The sequence below is a fragment of the Empidonax traillii genome, unplaced genomic scaffold (genome assembly GCF_003031625.1).
Source record: "Empidonax traillii isolate 1590-97213 ecotype Southwest subspecies unplaced genomic scaffold, ASM303162v1 scaffold1099:size633499, whole genome shotgun sequence".
NCBI classification, from domain to species: Eukaryota; Metazoa; Chordata; class Aves; order Passeriformes; family Tyrannidae; genus Empidonax; species Empidonax traillii.
The window spans coordinates 26,993-46,585 of record NW_020956292.1 but is presented as its reverse complement, the minus strand read 5'-3'; the positions used below and the strand labels follow the sequence as shown (position 1 = coordinate 46,585).

The 19,593-nt window shown below is 40.7% G+C and overlaps 1 protein-coding gene across 2 annotated transcripts in view; it reads right to left on the bottom strand.

Annotated features, from left to right (window-relative positions):
• Nucleotides 1-5,406: 5,406 nt before the first annotated feature.
• TTLL1 (tubulin tyrosine ligase like 1) overlaps nucleotides 5,407-19,593 on the bottom strand; it is a 15,556-nt gene continuing 1,369 nt past the window's right edge. Inside the window, exons 1-10 of one of the 2 annotated variants that reach the window (XM_027904882.1) lie at nucleotides 19,531-19,593; nucleotides 17,796-17,929; nucleotides 16,327-16,535; nucleotides 14,695-14,875; nucleotides 13,464-13,598; nucleotides 13,215-13,323; nucleotides 10,822-10,965; nucleotides 8,891-8,977; nucleotides 7,528-7,691; nucleotides 5,407-6,585 (exon numbers count right to left, since the gene is read on the bottom strand). In XM_027904882.1, coding sequence (XP_027760683.1) covers nucleotides 6,456-6,585; nucleotides 7,528-7,691; nucleotides 8,891-8,977; nucleotides 10,822-10,965; nucleotides 13,215-13,323; nucleotides 13,464-13,598; nucleotides 14,695-14,875; nucleotides 16,327-16,535; nucleotides 17,796-17,908 — 1,272 coding nt within the window. In that variant the 5' untranslated portion in view covers nucleotides 17,909-17,929; nucleotides 19,531-19,593 and the 3' untranslated portion in view covers nucleotides 5,407-6,455. The remainder of the gene's footprint in view (nucleotides 6,586-7,527; nucleotides 7,692-8,890; nucleotides 8,978-10,821; nucleotides 10,966-13,214; nucleotides 13,324-13,463; nucleotides 13,599-14,694; nucleotides 14,876-16,326; nucleotides 16,536-17,795; nucleotides 17,930-19,530) is intronic. The other variant, XM_027904883.1, reaches the window with a different exon arrangement.

Here is a 19,593-nt window from a genome sequence, read left to right as displayed (position 1 = left end):
ATAGAATTTATTCCTGTATTTACATACATTTTGCTGGGTTTCCATATATATACTTCCTATACTTTATATTTTTATATATGTAATATATATATATGTATGTAATATAAACGTATGTAATATATATACACACAAATACAGGTGCCAGTAAGTTCAGCCCTTGTGTCACAGTCTGTTATTTTGCGAGTCTTCTTCATACAGAACTTGAAGTGCCTTCCAAGGGAATGGAGGGTGATGAGAAATTAGGAATTCACACAAGATTTTCTTATACTAAACAACTGGATTCAGATTTTAATACAACTTGAGATAACGATTTTCCAGTTTTTTTCGCTTAAACATCTTTATAAATCAATTAGCAACTGCTGTGAAACCTTTATAAACACTATGGGATCCTAATTTTGAAGATAAAGAGGTAAAAGCAGGACTATTAATTGGAAGAAGCGAGTTTATCAAAAGGCAATTTTTATGAACTTCTTAATTTAACATTTGGGGGTTTCTCAAGACACCACTTTAGGGAACAGTATTTTCAAGCTGCCGAATATTCTTTTCTGCTTGCAAGTTTTTCCCTCTCCTTTTTTCACACTTAGCTGAAAAGTGCTTGGACACCTCTGGAAGCCAATCAAGACGATAAGAACTATCAGAATTTCAAACCCACATTTTTAACTGCCAGGTTTTTGCCCCTTTTCCAAGTGTACCATATGACACAATTTTTTGAGTCATCTTGGGGCGCTTTTCGGATCAACACTACCGCTCCTTCTGTGAGTTTGGCTGCACTGGGGTTACTGCACATGCTGGTGCAGTAATTTGACTTCATTACTTATAGTAACAGAGTTTAATGTATGTCTAAAGATATACAGGGCTCGAGGCTACGTGCACTGAATAAATACATTTATGCACTGGAAAAACTGCTTGGGGAAATACACCTCGGTGCTTAATAAAGTCCTATTTCTTTCAATTTATAACATGTAAATTAACTGTATGTATATTCAAACACTTCAGCTTTTCTTGCAGTGAATTAAAGGAGATTAGTGGTCTCATTATATCTATCATCAGTGATGCAAGCTCCCATCACTATTATGATGCCATAAATAATTTACTGATGGAGTGAATCACACTTAATCACTTCGATTTTAGTACTTTTATATTTCCCTCAACATTAAAAATGTCGAACCCTTAAAACGCCGTCATTAAATTATTAAAATATTAAACTAGAATTTTAAAATGCATTTTCAGTTCTGTTAAAATTGTGACATTCTGGGAAAGCTTATCTCAACGTTTTTTTTCTTAGAAGAACAGCTGACAGTCTCTCTGGTGGGCATTTGATTCAGAGTGTTGGGAACAGGACAGGAAGTTTCTGGTGGGGGACAAAAAAAAAAAAAAAATTCCTCTCTTATTTTAGATAAGTATCCCACGGTTATTTTTACTTTTGACACAATCTATTTTTAAATATGCTTCTTGTTTCTCCTGCTGTCCTCAGAAATTCCATGAGTCCTTTCAGGCATCAGTACTTTCTCTGTAAGGAAATTCTGTCTCTTGGCTTCACCCAGAACCAACTTTATTTGTGTTTCTCGACTGTTGCAATAACATTTCAGCATTCCCTCCAAAACGTCTCCCTCTTGCTGAGGAAGCCCACGTGTCCTACATCTTTGTTTACATCTTTAAATGTGAATTTAAATCCTGACCCTGAGTATTTGGATTGCAAGTGCAACGCCATTAGTGACTCTATAAGCCAGCCAATGACAAAGAATTAGAGATTACAAAACTTTATTGCACTCAAATCAAGCAATTTCACTGTTTCACTGCCCAACTTTCACTGGGAAGGAACCCTTCAAGGACAAGACATGTTCCTGTCTGAAATACTCTTTATTATCTCCTCGTTCTTCACATCACTGCTTTTAATTAGTTTCATACTCTCCAAACTTTAATCTTTCACAGCACGATTCTCTCAGGTGCGAATGTGCTTTTAATAGGCATAAAATTCGAGAATAATTAAGGCAGAGAAGACTCCCTGTCACTGGTAAAGGTATCCATGGCATCACAACAACTGGGAAAGTCCTGGCTAAGGGCTGCTCTTTGCCCAAGCTTTGATGGCAACTGAAAAAAGGTGGAAAAAAAAACATCCAGTCCAGCACACGCAACTTCCTGCCATTCAGCGAAAACAATCAGTTTTTTCCAAGGTGCTCCTTTCTGTTCCTATTTCCTCTGAATAATTGAATTTTTAATAAATCTGTGGCCACAGGCACAGCTTTTCCCGGCCATGCACGTTCATTTACTCTCTAAAACTGCTTCAGAAAAAGCACCAGCTCATGGCGAGAGGGTGAAGCCCTTCCTCTCCCGCAGATAAATGAGCTCTGCCTGACACGTCCCGCTGATGAAATGCAGGGCCATACATCTCCCGTGAAACGTCCATTGTTTTGCTAAGTTTCCAGCAGGAAGTGAGGCAGGAGACAGGGACATTTCAGGCAGAAGTCCCATTGTAAAGCCAACAGTAACGAAGTGGCTTTAGGGACAACACTGTTCCTTTTCTCCTAACGAAGTTCCTAAAGCCGCATAAAGGAGCCATTCTGTGGGAATCTTATTCATTCCTTCCATGTCAAGGAATTAATAGGGAGAAAGGTTAGTGCCCAGGAAGCAAACCCCCCTATTCAACCCCAGCAACGAGCTCCTTCTACACTGCTGCCATTATCCCAACTCCCTGGAGCCGTTTGGAGCTTGTCTCTCTAACTCTTCACACAATACAGTTCCTTATGCCAGCCGTCGCTCCAGCAGATGAACAACAGGACTTTTAAGGCCCAGACACACGTTTATTTTAGCTCTGCCCAGCAAGTTATTACACCAGCCCGAGTCAGAACTTAGGAGTTTCGTTATTTCTGATTTATTTCTGCTCCCCTGAAAGCCAAACCAGCATCTTTGTCCCACAGTCAGAACTAAGAGCTTACGGCTTGCAGATTTGAGCCCACTTAAGCCCTCTCAGTCAGAGGTAAAGCAGGCTTTAATCTTCTGGAGAACTGGGCAAAAAGAGACAGTTTACCTTTGAATGAGAGCATCCCCACGAGGTTCATCAGCTCTTATTACACCTGTAAGCACCACACCCTCAGTCAATCCCCCTCAAGGTGCCTCCAGTGGAGAGCACATCTCCCTGAGCCCCTCGGCCCCAGCCGATGGCAGAGCATCCCCCAGGCTCTTGCCAGTCTTTGTACCACTAGTTCTGTCCTCTTACAGCAACAGATTGACTTCAAGGAGTGAAAAGTTCTAAGAACTTATCCCTCAGCAGACAACTAAAAGTTTTCTTTCCAGTTTCTTCTTCTTCCTCACCGGGTTTTCACCTTTTACCTTTCAAAACCAGGCACAAACCAGCATCCCACAGGGTGATCCACATCCTACCCTCCTCCTCCTCCTCCTCCTCCCATCAGCTGTGACTACTTTTGTCTCCTTGTTATCCTCTTTTTCAGAGTCTCCAGACAAGCAAAAAATCAAACACTCATTCCAGCTACCACAGACCCTTTCCTTATGCAATTATTCCCTTATGAAATTATTCCCTTATTAAAAAAAAAATTACTTATTTAAAAATTTCCTTAATCAAAAAATTTCCTCATTCAAAAAGTTTCCTTACTCAAATTCCTTCAGTGAATCATTGTATTTTTCAATAAAAAAAAAAACACCAAACCCAGACATTATGTAGCAACAGAACTTCCTAATTTTGAGTTTCTCAAGAACATTCCACTTACCTACACACGAGGCCTCAAGTTCTGCAGAGAAAAGGAAGCATTTCTGATCAGAAATCCAACACTGGTTGGAGATGTAACTGTAAAATGTGATATCAACATTGGAAATCTAAATTCTGGCCCTGAGATTAGGTACCACACAGTCAAAGATTCCTATCACTTTGGATTTTTTTCCTTTCCTCCCCCCCAGTTAGTAATATTTTAATGTATTTATTTTGAGGAAATAATGATAATTGAATAGATAATTTACAGAGATATTTCACAGAGATATTTCATCCTCAAGGGTTTGAAATATGCTTTCTCAACACTGCAGTGGCCATAGAGAAGGATTTGCATGTTCAGAACTGACAGCTCTGCTACAAAACCATTTTCCATATAAAAATACTGCTCTGCAACTACTATATTTGAATTAAATACATCTGCTACACACTGGGACAGAAATCTTCATGCTTTGAAAGCAATAACAGAATCCCAGCCCTGACTTCTGAAAAACTGTCATCATGTTAAATCAATGGAAGAGATGCTTTATTATACTGAATACTGAGGGTGCCAGTTGGAGTAAACTCACCCTTTCCAAGCCATCAGAACCCCCCTAAACAATTAAATAAGAATATTCCATGTCAATAATATCACAGGCAGTGCCATTGCTGTTCTGTCTTGGCAGTGTCTGTGTTCTGGAGGCCCCGACTGAACTAACTGTAATGACACAACACAGAGTAACCACTTGACAAACTAGTTTGGAAGATTATTTAGATCAGGATCAAGATTGTTGCCATCAGTGAAATTACATCTGAGAGTATCCCCCTGGATTAAGTCTCCAATGCTTTCTACAGCAATAAATCCCAGTTTTGCTTTCACTTTCAGCCTTCCCAAAAGCGAGACTGAAAGTCACTGCAGCTCAGTTGGTGTGTTCTGAGTACAAAATCCTATTTACAACAGTCTCAGAATTCCTAAGCCTGTCACTGCTTCCCACTTCAGCCCTGGCAGGCAAAAGGGGTAAAACCGGAAAACTCTGCCCACTAAATATCACGTAATTAAAAACAACTACTTACCTGTCAAGGTTCAAATATGCAAGCAAGACTCTCAGTTAGGAACTAAAAAAACCCACCAAACAAACAAAAAAACAACACACAAAACCCAAACAAACCAAACCAAAAAACAAGCAATAAAAAACACCAAACAAAACCAGAAAATCCCAAGCCCAAAATACGTGAGCCCTGGAATTTAGATGAGCTTTACTATCCTGCAGGGATCATATTTTCTTAGCCTTATTTCAAGAGCCAACTAGAACGTCCTTTTGCAGAGGCCAGGAAAGAGATTCAATTCTGATGAACACAGAACCAGCTGGATTTGGTATTTATTTTCATGGAATATCCAAGACCAATGAAGACCAAGATTACCCTTGGAGTGACTCAGTCCACATATTCCATTCTTCCTTGCAAGGATGAATCCCAGACCATGCGTAAGGGTGTTACTGGTGAGCCCAGCCCTCACCTGCCTTCCTCCCTGTGTCCAGGCTGAGGAGTCATCAGCACCCACTGTCCCAAAGACAGACCACAGTTTCCTGCCCTCTGCTAGGAGTGTCTTCAAAAGCAGGCAGAGGGGTCTGGTTTATGTGCTCAAGAAACTAAAAACTGTTGGGAGAGGTCAAATTTATGGCTCCATGGGCATCTACAACTCTCAGCAATCACAGATCCAACTAGTTTATTTATCTGCTCTGCTGTCAGAAGAACTGAAATACCCATTTTTATCTTTTGCTCTGTGTTTTGGCAGCTAACCATCACAACTGTTGTTATCAAAGCTACCAGAAATAGCTCGCCATGTGCAACAGTATTTTTGTTAGAGCACACATAAAATATACAAAAATAGACAAGATATTTGACTTACATACATGCACAAATACACTAAGGGGTTCTGGTGCAAATAAAGATTTGCCATCAGCTTCAAGCAATGAGATTTATCAGAGTATGTGGCTGTTCTGTCTGTTTTTCCACCGACGTGCATCACCTCAAAGCAAAAATTAACAGCTAGTGAAATAATCAGCATACCATCCATATACCACTGAAACACTCCCTCAGTCCACCAGGCTTTCTGCCTTTGAAGAATTAGAAGCTCAGACCACTTAAAGGAAATAAAAACCCCCAACCCTCAGCATATAAAGAGCTCTTTTGCAATTTCCTAATCCTGGGATAAATCCTTAGCTGCATTAACCAGCATTAGCCTCAAGTGCATGTATTCCCAACTTCTGCTATTTGCTCTTCTTTTACTACAAGAATCTGAACCACCACCATGACAAAATTAACACTTACCACTCTCACCCTCTGACAGAATCCACAGCTCATTTATTACAGGGAGCAAGGGATGGGCTGCTGGAGGGAAATCAGTCATACCCAGCACAGCGAGGAGTTTCTTTCAGAATGCCTATTTGGAGTTGCCATCTTAATACAGAAAGTTCTTAATCATTACCAAGGGAATATCAGTTTATAGAAATCATATAAATATTACTATATATACATACACACTATATATATATATATATTGTTGTCAGAATAACCAAGTCAGTGCATGTCTAGTAAAGTTCCTGGTTTTCGAGTGTTCCACGTCTTTTCAAAGGCTGTTTTGCCTCCTTTAGTATTTCCTACATGCAGTGCAGCAAAACACAGGAGCCTGTTGTAAAACTGCTGTTTTATCCGTGATGTCTTCCTACCAGGAGTGCAGCTGTTTTGCCTGTTATCACTTCCAGGTGGTCAGGACAGGCTTTCCCAAATCCCTTGCCCGACTTCCTTTGGCTCCCGTGGATTGCCCAGAGCGACCCCTCGGGTCCCGCTCGGGCCCATCACTCTGCGCCATCTCTTCATCATATCTGGAAAAGAGACAAGTTCAGTGCCTGGTCCTGCTACAAACACAAAAGTAAGCCCTCTATATTCTATTTTTATATTCTATTTTCTTTAATATCTAGCACTGAAATGGAACACAAGCCGTCCCACACGCAGCTCTGTGCCTGCTCGGTGTGACATGGCAGCTCTGATTCTATGAAATACAACCTGATTTTACAACACAGATCATCTGAAAGAAATATCCTGAGCTGCATTTTGAAAGAGGCACAAACCATCTGGCAGCTTTAGTTAAAACTCCTGAGCTTGTGAAATTTTGTGCTTGTGAAATTTCCCATGTACTTCTGCAGGTCCCTGTGGTTAAGCAGAACACGAGGCTGCTGCCAGTCAAATAAAGTCTGAAGCTGTTGCTTCAAAGGGAGGATTTTTAGCTGCAGTGTTAAAAACCCCACTCTTGCATCAGAGAGTGAGAAGGGAAAGAATGAGGTGAACTAAGCAACCATGTGATTAAATTCAATGGCAACACTTCACCACAGTGATGAGTAGTTCTTTAAACAGCTAAGCCTTTACAATATCTAAAAAATTTTTAATATAGCTATATAATTTTTAATATGTCTATGCAATACCTTTTCATATATCTATATAAAATATCTTTTAAATACCTTAAAATATCCTTTTAATATCTATGGCCTCAGATAACTCATCAGTGTATAATGAGTTATCTAAGTATACTTATCTAAGTACATAACTCAGTATATACTGACCTCTCAGCTGCTATGCAAATTTCAAGTAGAATTTAGCTTTAGATAGGTAATTGTAATTAACAAAATACAAGACTAAGTGGTACTTTATGCCTCTTTTTTTCCCTCCAGAATGAAGTTCACCTTCTCTCTTTGGCCTACATTACACAAGGAAAAAAAAAAAGAGGGAAGTGACAGAAAAACACCACATAAAACACTGATAAAACTCACAAGACTTCATAATTGCCAAGGACCTCCTTTGGTGGAGATTTATTCCATTTACAGTCAGGAATTTCCCCGTTGGGCACAGCAATGTTGAGGGTGTCATTAATCAGATTATACTTCAGGATCCGATCATTGGCGGTGCTGGAAGTGAGGGAAGGGGAAGCATTGACCTACAAAAGCCAAAAATAGAGCCAGCATTAGTTTTTCTGGGGTGGTATATGGTTCTCCAAAGTGCATCTGTGATGACTGTGTGTACCACAGGGGAAGACTCAAAGCACATCTCTCAGTTCCTCAGGCACTGGAAGGAATCCCCCCACTGGGAATTCCTCTTTTTACTTAAAAAGGAAAGGACCCAACCACTGCAGTGTCAGCCTGGAGATTTTTACTCAGATGAGATCACCAGGGTGAATCAGAGAAGACAGAGGTTTATTTTTTTTTTAAACTAAGTTTACATGGTTACAAACCCCATACATTTCAGCACTTAAAATCTGCCCAGTTCATTGTTACACACAGAAATCCAGGGGACTCTTCTAGGTAAACAACTTTTCTTGAAGTTCTTAATTTGAATTCTCCCCTGTTGGTTGGAGCAGGGTGCTGATAAAGCCAAGGTGGTGGGTTTGATCCCTGCCTGGGCCGTTCCCTTAAGAGTTGGGACTTGATGATCCTTGTGGGTCCCCTCCAACTCAGAATATTCTGTGTTTCTGTGAAATTCTGAGCTGGAAAAACACATCCATGCTCTCTGTTTGAAGCACTACACTGGATCTTGTCTCAATTAGAACTGGGATTCACTGAACATATTTCTGTTGCACATTTATTTTGGAGAAGTGGCATCAGAACAATAAACAGACTTATTTTTTTATGAAGTTATTTCCTTTACTTTTAATTATGTCGAGAAGGAAGAGGGATGGATAAAATTTATATCGAACATACAGGTCTAAAGTTAATACACTAAATTTATGTTGGAAAAAAAACACACCTTCCAAATATCCCAATTATCCTTTGTGTGCCCCTTTTCTTTCCTCTTAACCTGTAACATTAAGGCCATGACAGCATCTAAAACTTCAATTTAATGTCCAGAAAACTTAATTTGATGTTATGCTCCATCGAGCCAATGCCAATTTTACAGCTACAGTATCTAACAGGGCCGCCAACATTCTCAAGCCCAATTGTATGGATGCACTGGATTTAAAAAACAGAAACACCAATTTGGTCATCACATGGCCCATTTTACTTTCCATCATTTTCCTTAATCCACTTACGAATGAACAAAAAACACTTTAAAAATAGGAAAGGCTACGTTGGAACCTACTTTAGGTTTTTTCTTGTGAAATGAGCAGGGAGTTTTTTCCTGTATGTCATGCAACCTTACCTCAATCAGCCAGGGTTTCAGCTTGTCATCAATGATAATGTCATACCCATAGCACTCAAAGCAGTGTTTATCATTATTCATTACAGGCTAAAAAAGAAAAGAAAAAAAGACAAAAATATGCATTAAAATCAACCATTTAGTAAGTCACCTGATTACACACTTTGTTTGCTACAATGTGATGACACTGTGAATCTTCCACAGTGGTTTTCAGTGCTGTAACTCTGATATAAGCTGATATAAGACAGAGGAATAACAAATTCCATGCCTAATCATTCTCAACACTTTGTCTCTTCTCTTCTCTTTAAAGGTGCTGCTAATATTGGATTAAATCCCTTTTCTTCTCCCAGCTACTAAGTTCAGGATTGCCTTTTTTTAACCCAAGCTAGAAGCAAATATTTCAATACTAATGACTGTACTGATACCAAGTAAGGAGTTACATTAACTCTCCATTATGTTTCCAGTATAAAAATAAGTGTTTTCAGATTTTGCAAAAGCAGCACCAACATTTAAAGCCTGCAAACATCAGGAGAAAACAGGAACTTTGAAAATGTGCAGCTTCACAAATTCTTTAAACTTCAGGAAAAGAGGGCACATTCAAAAACATTTCCTTTATTCTGCTGCTGCAACTCTGCAGAAACTCTGGGTCCAGCAATTCCAAGATGCCTTTTTTTAATTTAGAAATAGCTCAAGTCAACTACAACCCCAAAGCCAGGAGAGACCAAGACCAAGTCGTGCTTGGCTGATCCTCCAGAGAATCAGGAGCTTTCCAGCATCTGCTCAGCGTTTGCAGTAGGCACAGTAAGACTCTTCTGCTCTGCAAATAAATCTCATCAGATCTTTTAGAGAAACCTTAGTAACAGGTTAGGGAGGTGTTTTCCCACTAAACTAATCACCAGAGCTTTTCAGTTCTTCAGGGTCTGTAAAAGGGGGGAAGGAGGAACAAGCATCTCATTACATTTGTTGTCAGAAAGACAGAGGACCAACAAATTTCATGCTCAGTCGTTCTTAACACTTTCTCTCTTCTCTTCCAAGGGTCTGCTATCACTGGATTTAATCCCTTTTGCTCTCCCAGCTGTTTTCAAATAGGATTGCCCAGCAAAAGGCCGAGCCCAGCTCCCCCACCTCCCACTGCTCCTTGCTGTGTGACCTTGTCCCTCCTCCTCGTGCTGAGTCTGGTGCTCTGCTCCTCCCATGACTCAGCTGATTGCACTGGTAGAACACTAAACCCATCAATAAAGCCAGGCAGCAATTTGTCAGGGAGCTGACTCAGCTCACAGCAGTGCCAGGACCGACCCAAAACAGAGGACAAGACAATGCACTTGGGAACAGGAGAGTCCTTGGCACCACTGGGCTCCTCAGTCACCCCAGGTGACCCCCAGGGCGATACCTGCTCTCCAAAGTTATCACCCAAACACCACAAAGTCACTCAAGCAGAGGGACTGCTCGTTACTTCTATTGTTTTATTTTTTTTTTAAATAAAAGTTCATTATAACTACGTGACTTGTGTATAAAAGAGGGGAAAGTAGGTTATGTAACTCTGATGAACTAATAGCCTGAGGTTTTCTCTGCTGGATTGTCCTCCAGAGGTATTTTTTTTTTCCTTGACACATTTGTTATTGCTGCAGTGACGTCACACGTTTTGGCAGAACTTAATCCTATTCACAAGGGCACTATCAAGTCATATTAAATAGTTCACAAAGCCCTCAAGGAAAGAGATTTTCTCACTCCTTCAAATACAGGCAGACAGCTCACCCACCCAAGATTCCCAGAGAAATCAAGAGATGACAGCACTGTGGAAATCAGCACCAACACCATCACTCAAGCAGCAGCAAACAGAGGTGGGGGCTTTGATGGCAAACCCACTCTGATGGCTGTGAGGGGCCTGCAGCCCCAATGCTGCAGCTGGCAGCATTCCAGGGACCAGTACTCACCGCCACAGCCTTCAGGGACTGCACAATTATCCAGTGGATTTCATCAAATAACTTGTTGGTGACTTCTTTTCCACGGGTGCTCTCCAGGTACAGCCTTAGGTTACTCACTGTCCACTTCCCTCCGTGGATGTGGTTGTAATCATCCTGAAGGGTTTAAGGAGTTGATTCAGTCTAAGACTTTGAAGTGGCTCAGCAGGTTTTGGTTTTTTCTTTTTCATTCACACAAAAAGTCCACTCTTACAGTTACATAAAGAGTATTGCTCTAAAAAGAAAGTTGGCAAATTGTTCTTGCAGCTTCACTTTGAACTGCCTTCTATAGAGACAACTGTTTTTATTATGTATGCTGATACCTCACGTTGCAAATCAAATATCAAATCTTTCTTAGGAGAGAAAAACAGCGGGTACTTTGACAGTTTTAGAGTAAGACATGATTTAAGATTTAGAAATGTCAGTTTTAAAATGTGAAAGGAAAGAACTGAATGTTTTCCTCCTCTGGGGAAAAGGGAGAAACAATCAAGGGAGCAAGAGCTAAATGTCACTGAAGTTAGCTGTTCTTAAATGCAGCACTTGAAAATGCTTGTCTGTGTTTATTCATTTAAAACAGGACTTGTCTGTTCCCACAAGGCAAACATGGGCTCTTCTTAAGAGACTTCTTAACTGACAACAGTTACTTCAAGACAGGGGAACAAATGACACACAAATTCCTTTTGAAAGTTAATTTTTCAAGTAATTCAGCACAAAAAGCTGCTGTTACTGAAACTGGACATTTGTCTTTTCAGAGGCTATCAAGGCTCTGCATTATTTCTCTTTGAATGGAGAGACAAGAGCAGAGAGAGGGTGTTCACACCGATGGAAAGACACATGTTCAGCCCCAGGTAACTCTCAGGAAAACTGCCCTGTCCCTTTAGAAAGGTTCTCCTCAGATAATTTCATTACACAATCACAGTTGTTTAATCAAAGACATTAAAACCAAGTAGGATATTGCAGGCTACATAGGAGACCACTGAGTGAAAATAATTAAGTATAAGAATTATTGCTGTTTTGCAGGGAATAATGACTTGGAATGGTATTTTCCAGCAGAAACATTCCAGGGGGTATTCTGACTTACCCTCCTTCCGTGATTTTACCCTTTCCCTCTCCCAGTACTGATTTGTACCCTTTTCAAATCAGGGATGTTTTCACAGGAGCCTGCAGGGTACAAACACACTGGAAGGCTGTGGTTCCCACAGGGCTGATTACAGTGGAGATTAACAGATATAGAACTCAAGAGTTTTTCCAGACTCCATCATAATTCTGACAAATCACCTGACAGCTCAAATTAGGGGGAGTTTTAGAAGACTAAAACTGTACAGCCTAAGTGCCTCCCAAGTTACAGGCACACCTAAAACAGAAGAGCAAACAGGAAGGCTTTACATTAAACTCCTCTTATGCCTGTCTGCAAAACTCAGTAGGTATCAGGGGTTTACAGTTTAGGGAAAGCTTCTCAAATATTCTAGCAGTGATTCTACATTTTAAGGCTGCTCCTTCCATACCCATTTCCTGCTCTTTATTCTCTCAAAATGACCTCACCACCACTTTCACTGCTGCTTTTATTTGGGGAAGGTCTTGAAGGTCATTCTTGAACTGGCAGAGAAGATGGAACGGTGCACAATAACAAGACAGGCCACCACCTGCCTCACCTCTTCACTGCGACTGAGAACAGCACCAGGATTTATCCTCTGAGTTGTGTGGGACCATAACTAATTCTCAGTGTGCCCTGTCAGCCCACAACGTGCTTAAAACATTTCCCAAAGCAGCACCTGAGCAATGAAATGCTCGTAGTACAGACAGAAATGCCATGTCACCCCTGAGCCAGCCGCCCTTTCCTCCCCACTGCTGAATTCCAGCCCACTGGGACACAGGGAAGTGCTGCCAGAGCTATTGTGTTTCCAGGTGTTTTAGGAATATCCGTGGCAAATTCCAGGACAGAACTGTTGTGCAGGCAAAATTCCGCCTTTGTTCAGGCAAGAGGAAGCCACCAGCTGGCCAGGCAGCACGCAGAGATCAGGAAGGAGATACTAAAGCACTGCTATAAGGCACAAATCCACAGGAACCAAGCACCACTGATTTCGTTGCTCAATCCCTAAGTGAGCATATTAACATTTAAATGAAAGATTTGTAGAACACCCCTGCTCTCAACTACTGAAGATATCACAGCCCATTGCAGAGCTGCAACTCATTATCTTGCACACTTCTGATCTCCAGCCTTCTGAGATGTATTTATTTCCTAAGTGCAAGTTGAGGCATTTTAGTTGCAAGGTCGTGAAAAACATGACAAAACCTTTTTATGCCAGGTTTTTGGGACAATTAAAGAAAATCAGTCTTGCTACAAAAGAGCACCTAAGAACACTTACCCCATGTTTCTGAATGGCAACATTGGTGAGATGCACAAACATGTTGTCCAATTCACTGGTGCTTGGGGTGTATTTTACTGTGCAAAACCGGCAAAACCCAAGTTTATACCTAAAAAAAAAAAAAAAAAAAAAGTCACTAAAACGTGTTAAATCCCAACAATTAAAACTTCTTTCAAGCAACAAGCCCCACGTTGTTTTGACTGCTTTAGCACTGTCCCGAAACAAAAATACAAATGTATACAAACTTACATGTAACACCTCAGCGGGCGGTAGGTGGATACTAAAACGTACAGCCGGAGGTCAAACTTCTTTCCCCCGATGAGCAAGGGATTGTTGATGTAGAGTGAAATCACGTAGGCTTCTTTGGAAGACTGGGACACAAACCTGAAAAACACAACTCATGTTTGCAATACAATCCAGTAAGTCTTTTTTTTTTTTTTTTTTTTTTCCCTTTCTCCCTTCAGAAGCATTCTGGGAATTTTTGAACTGACTGAAATCTTGCCTCTTTTGCCACATAGTTGTGTGGTGGTTGATGATACACACTTGGCATCAGGCACCAAAAATGTTGCTGTAGATATATATAAGTATAAAAGTTCATGTGTGTATGTGTGTATATATATATGTATGTATAATTGATCACTATGAATTAACCACTTAAACCTAGTTTTGAAGTTCACACTGTAGCTGACCAAGCCAGTCTTTTCCTCAAAGAGGATTTACAGCTTGGCTGGGTTCAGACAACCCAAGGGCACACAGTACATTACCTTCCCTGTTCGAGGTCTTACACCACCAGAATATTTGCATTTATGCTTGGCGTGCAACTGCAAACCACTGGGAAAAGCTGAGGTAACTTTCAGACTCTGACATTCCTCAGATTCCAAGTCCAACAGGGAAACAAATACTCAAGTGATATTCAGCCAGTCACTCGATCACAGGAAAAAAAATCTTAACACTAGTCGTGTGATCAAAACTTCTCCTAGCAGAGACAAGCACAGATTGCTAAACTGTTTCATCAACATGAGGTGTATTATTTTCTGTTCCAAAAGGACAACGCATTTATTCCGTATAAATCCATTCTTCCTTTGTGCTAACTCAGAAAGTGATTTAATGCACATTAAATAATTACCGAAATTGCCAGGGGAAGATTTTTCTCTTGCTTCCTGTTATTTAAACACTATGAAGCAGAACAATTTATTTCTGTGCAGTCGTTTTTTTTTTACCTCCCCCCACCAACACTTGAGAGCATTTTCATAAAGAATAGCTACTTGTACAGTTCTTTGTACCTCCTCGTGCCAAAACAAGTCCTGCTGAAGGAGGAAGCCAGATAACAACTGAGATTAAATGCAAACCTAATGATATAATGACAAAGCAACAACAATCATGGAATACTTTTCCCATGCATCAGACAATCAGAGCGTTGACGTGGTTCACCTGATTGCAGAAAAATACAATAAAAGGCTTTAAGGTCTTCAGAACTCACGAAGATGTTTTGCTGTCTCGAGACCATTTTTTAATCTGGGAGAGTTTATTGATCAGAAATATCCCTTTCCCCTGAGCTTTGCCACAAGGTTTCATAATCCAGGTGCTGGAGGGGTTCTTCCTGAATTCCTCAACGAAGAGATTGTAATCGGCAGGAAGCATGAAAGTCACAGGGACAAAATCTGAATTAAGATGGGGAAAAGAGAAAGGAGCACAATTAAGGACAGTGTATCTGATAAGGCTACTGACACATAACTGATGGGGAAAAAATTTCAGTCTAAAAAATAAATTTTCCAGTCTGGTATGACCCACCTTCACTAAGACTCACATTGCTTTTTATCCCATTTAAATTCTAGTTTTTACCAAAACAATTGCAAAATGTTTCATGATGCCACCTTCACATGAACAGATTCCAACTCACATGAATCAGGTCTCTTCTTCTGTTTGTATGCTGTGAAATTAGAGTACTAGATATCATTCCCACTCAATCAAAATGTCACCATTCCATTAACCAATTTATCATCCCCTGTGCAGGCAAAAACGTGAATGTTGATGTTGCCTCCTCTTTGGATGTGGAATTTTTACTTCCACGTAGCCCCCATCAGTTATTCTTATTTTCTCCCACAATCAGTTTTACCATGATTACTGAAATCTAAAGAAAAGCAATTTTCACTTTTTCCTATCAGATTATCTTCACTTCCATCCATAAAGAACCGTTTCTTGCATGGATATGAAGTGTTTTAATTTCACTTTCTGAAGATGTAAATCAACTCCACACATTCCCACCAGTTTCACTTTGATGCTGTCTGACCCCCAAATCAACTCTCCTTATTCCTGATTTATTTTTGGTTTAGTTTGGGGTTCTTGGTTGTTGTTTGAGTTTTTGGTTCTTTTTTTTTTTTCTTTTTTAGTCTGCCTTTCTTTTTATTTTCTTGGTTTTTTTTCCTTTGTTCTCAAACTTCTCCCAAATTTCTCCTCTGAAGTGTTTGTTCATTCAGTTCTGTCCAGAGCCTTTCTGCAAAAGTTTATTTTAGTTTTTGCTCCAGTAATAAGATTTTCAGATGATGGTTTTTCACTTTTGGATTAAAGAAACTGCAACTCTGTATCATATGAAGTGCCAGGGCCCTTTGGTTCCACCACTAATCTTACTGCAAAGTACCCCAATCCCACAATTTTCCCTCTCCAAAATAATTATAAACACCCCAAAGTGAATCAAACCTGACAAAAATCCAACCAACCAACCCATCTCCTGGACTCCCACAAACGCCTACAAAAAATCCTAGTCACAAATCTAGTCCTGCACCCTCACATTTAAAAATAATAATTTCCCTAACACTTCACCCAACGTTGACCTTATTACTCACAAAACTAAGCCTCAAAATTAAACCAAAATTAAATTCCATGCATCCAAACTGAATTTGTGCTCCTCCTTGAGCAGTAACACTGCGGGGGAACTGTGGCTTAGGGCTGTGGGAATACAGCAGGGAAACAAGGAAGTGCTCAGTCTTTTATTCCTGCTTTGTCTCTACTTCAACAAGTTCCCCTTCTTCCTCTCAACTTGCAAAATATTATCCTTCAAAGCAAGGTTTGTGAAGAGAAAAAAAGAGGAACTCTGACAATGAGAACAACTCACCCAAATAAATATATTTCCCATTTTCATCTTTTTCTGCGAGGGGACTTCCTTCTTTCTCGAGTTCTTTCCTGTATCTCTTGATGTTCTTTACCATCAGATCTTTCCTGGTCAGCTCATAGTGGTTTGGGAAGTGATTGACGATCTGGTCATCGGAGAGGCGGTATCCGGTTTCCACACTGAAAACGTTCCTGATGGTTTGCACGCTCATCCTGGAAGCAGGGACAGCCACCAAATTACTTCTCCCGAGAAACACAGTCCAGGAGGACAAAGCAGAAATGGTTTTGCTCCGGTTTCTTCATCTTTTCTCTTGCTTTTCTTTATAGAACATTTTGGGGGAGTTACAATCCAACATATCCTGAAATTTTATTAGCTAAGCAAATTAAATTGTGCTGGAGGTTTTATCAGTGCCTCTGCTAGTCCTGAAATTGGTGCAGAAAGTGAGGACAGGAAGATGACAAACTGGCCCTACTGGACTCTCTGGCTTGCTGGTAGTCAGGTCAACCCCCAGCAGGGCCTAAAAATTACTGAAGTGCCCCCAAATGCTACAGAAGCCCAGGACAAAGTCATCAAATCAGTTATGTCCCACATTTTTCACTGAGGATAAGAGCAGGGACAGGCATGCCAAGAATATTCAGTCTTAGATGTCTCACAGTGAAAATTTAAGAATATTTGAATGCCATCAACCTGAAACAGTTACCATTTCAGAAAGAAAAACAAACAAACAAACAATCAGTCACACAACTACTTCCATGAGTGACCCCCCACTCCCCACAGCTGCATTCCAAAGGCATGAGCAGATTAGTACCAGATTCCTGCCCATTTAAATAAGTGGTTCACAAAGGGCACATTTGGCAGCACAAACTGCCATTCTGCTGCATTTGAAAGGGACATTATAAATTGTTTGGTTTATTTAAAGAGTGCTGTTTCTGCCAATTAACAGATTAGTGCATTCTAGGACAGCATTTCATGGTCTTATATTAGACAAATACCAAATAAGAAGGCAGATTATTTGCTCCCCTCCTTTCAGCAGAATCTTGATCTAATTTCACATTCACTCTCAGCATTGAAATGCTGAATAATTGGTCTGCATAGAAATCATTACCATAAAGGAGAAGGAAAGTACAAGGCATTTATTATTAAAGAATAAAGCAGTCTCTGGTTACAGGGTAAGCCTCCATAACATGGACAAAATAGTATTTTATCATATATTGCAACTGTGTACTCCTGGGTTATTTTGCTCGTGTTGTGTCGTCAGAAAATTCTGGGAAAAGATACATTCGAAGACTCTCCTTAAACCACAAATTCCCTGCAACTGAAAAGGAAAAATTCTGCTTACTGCATAAAAAAGGCAGTCCTAATTTCTGCACTTTTCACTGTTCAATATGTACTTTGTTTTATTATTCATGGTATCGACACGAGACACTAAAACGCTTCACGAATTTAGAAACCGGCATTTGTAACGTGCTTACCAATAAAAATTCCAGTCCTCGTTTTCCGCCACCTGAATCCATCCTCTTTTCTCAAAGTTGTTTATGAGCACCGATTTTTCTATGTCAGTCACCCACTTCACCTTCCCAGCCATTGTCCCCAGAGCAGGATCAACCTGTTGGCAGGGAAAAGCTTAAAGGTGGGAAAGTCAGAGCAGAAGCGGCACCTAGGAATCACTTCCACGGAGATGCATTAATTTAAAAATCAATGAAAACAGCAGCTTAGGTTCAGAGCGAAACCCTGACAGCAGGATTTCCCCATGCCCAAGGAGTGTTTACGAGCTGCGCTCCAGCTCCCGACACCAGGTGTCACTTTCCACACGGGATCTCACTCGCCCGCAGCAGCGTTTTGTCAGGATCACCGAATCATTCCGGCCGTGCTTCACAGAAATCAACTGCAGGGAAATCCTAATTCAGGAGGAAATCGCTTGGAGCCAAAGGCAGACTCTGTCCCCAGAACAAAACCCACCACGCAAAGCAGTGGGAGGGTGGGGTTATCGCACACTCATACACACCTAACACCATCTATTGCCCCTTCCACAGACAATGTTCCGCTGAAAAGGAAATTAAAACATAAAATCGCCTTTGCTAGATGTAGTAATTTAATTAGTGCAAGCGAGTAATTAATGTAGTGAATAGAATTTCTGCAAGTAAGATACTGGACTGGAATTCCAGGGGTCTTCATTTTCCAGGGCTGGATATGGAGATGTACAATTCACAGCAAGCTCAGGCCCCTACAGTTCCTTTCTTCCTGGGAGATATAACCCAGATTAGTTAGTGTTCCCCCCCTGCCATTTATCCTGTAAAATCCTACAAGGCAGAAATGTTTGCTATTAAACTCCAGTTTTACAGAGTTTCAGACGTGCTTATTTTTATTCCTGTTGGCAAACCAATTTGAAATCAAGCTTAAACCACCAGAAAAGAGCATATGAAGGCTCAGGGTCTGCCTTTGTGCGTGTGCTCAGTTCTGCAAGGTCGTGATCTCTCCCGGGGCATATCTCCAGATCCTACCAAAACAAAAGGAAATGGAACAAAGGGATGCCTTTATTTGTACTGAAGTGTGTAGGATCGACAATCAGTGACTCACTAGTGCCACACACCACCTTGCTGTGGTTTTAAAAACTCAGGGATTAGCATCACCTGCTGCACATTCTATGGCAAGGAATCCCGAGAGATTCCATGTCCTGATCCAGCCAGTGGATTCTGTGGCAGCAGGGAGGAGTTATGTTGACTCCCAGAGGATGCACTGTGCTTGATTTCAGAAGCCAGAGACAATCCAGCAGAAGAGTCACACACAGGAAGGCTACACCCTGAAGACAACTTACACCAGAAATAGAAAAATTACAAGTTTGCCATTCTTTTCCTGTTTTTGGGAACTTTAAGGCCTCACAGCTCCCTCCTGCTACAGGAGGACTTTGAAAGGATAACAATACAAAGAGCAGACTGAGAATTCCTCCTTGGTTTCTGCAGACAGTCTGAGCGCCTCAGACGGATGCTTAAGTGGCCTGCGAATAAAATCTCCCAATTTTGTATAAACTGACAACTGAAATCCACAAAAAAATAACATACTAAGCCTTACCAAAATCCTTTTTTATTTTCAGTAGCACGATTTTAATACAGCGTTATTTTCTGCAGGAATCCTCTGATCTGCAGACTAGGTATTGCAGATAACCAGGTCACCACCACCACCACCAGGTTGTGCTGACAGCAGACTTACCTTTCCACGCCGCTAAACACAAGTTAAGCCGTGCAGGCACCCGGCCCAGCCAGCTCCATGTCC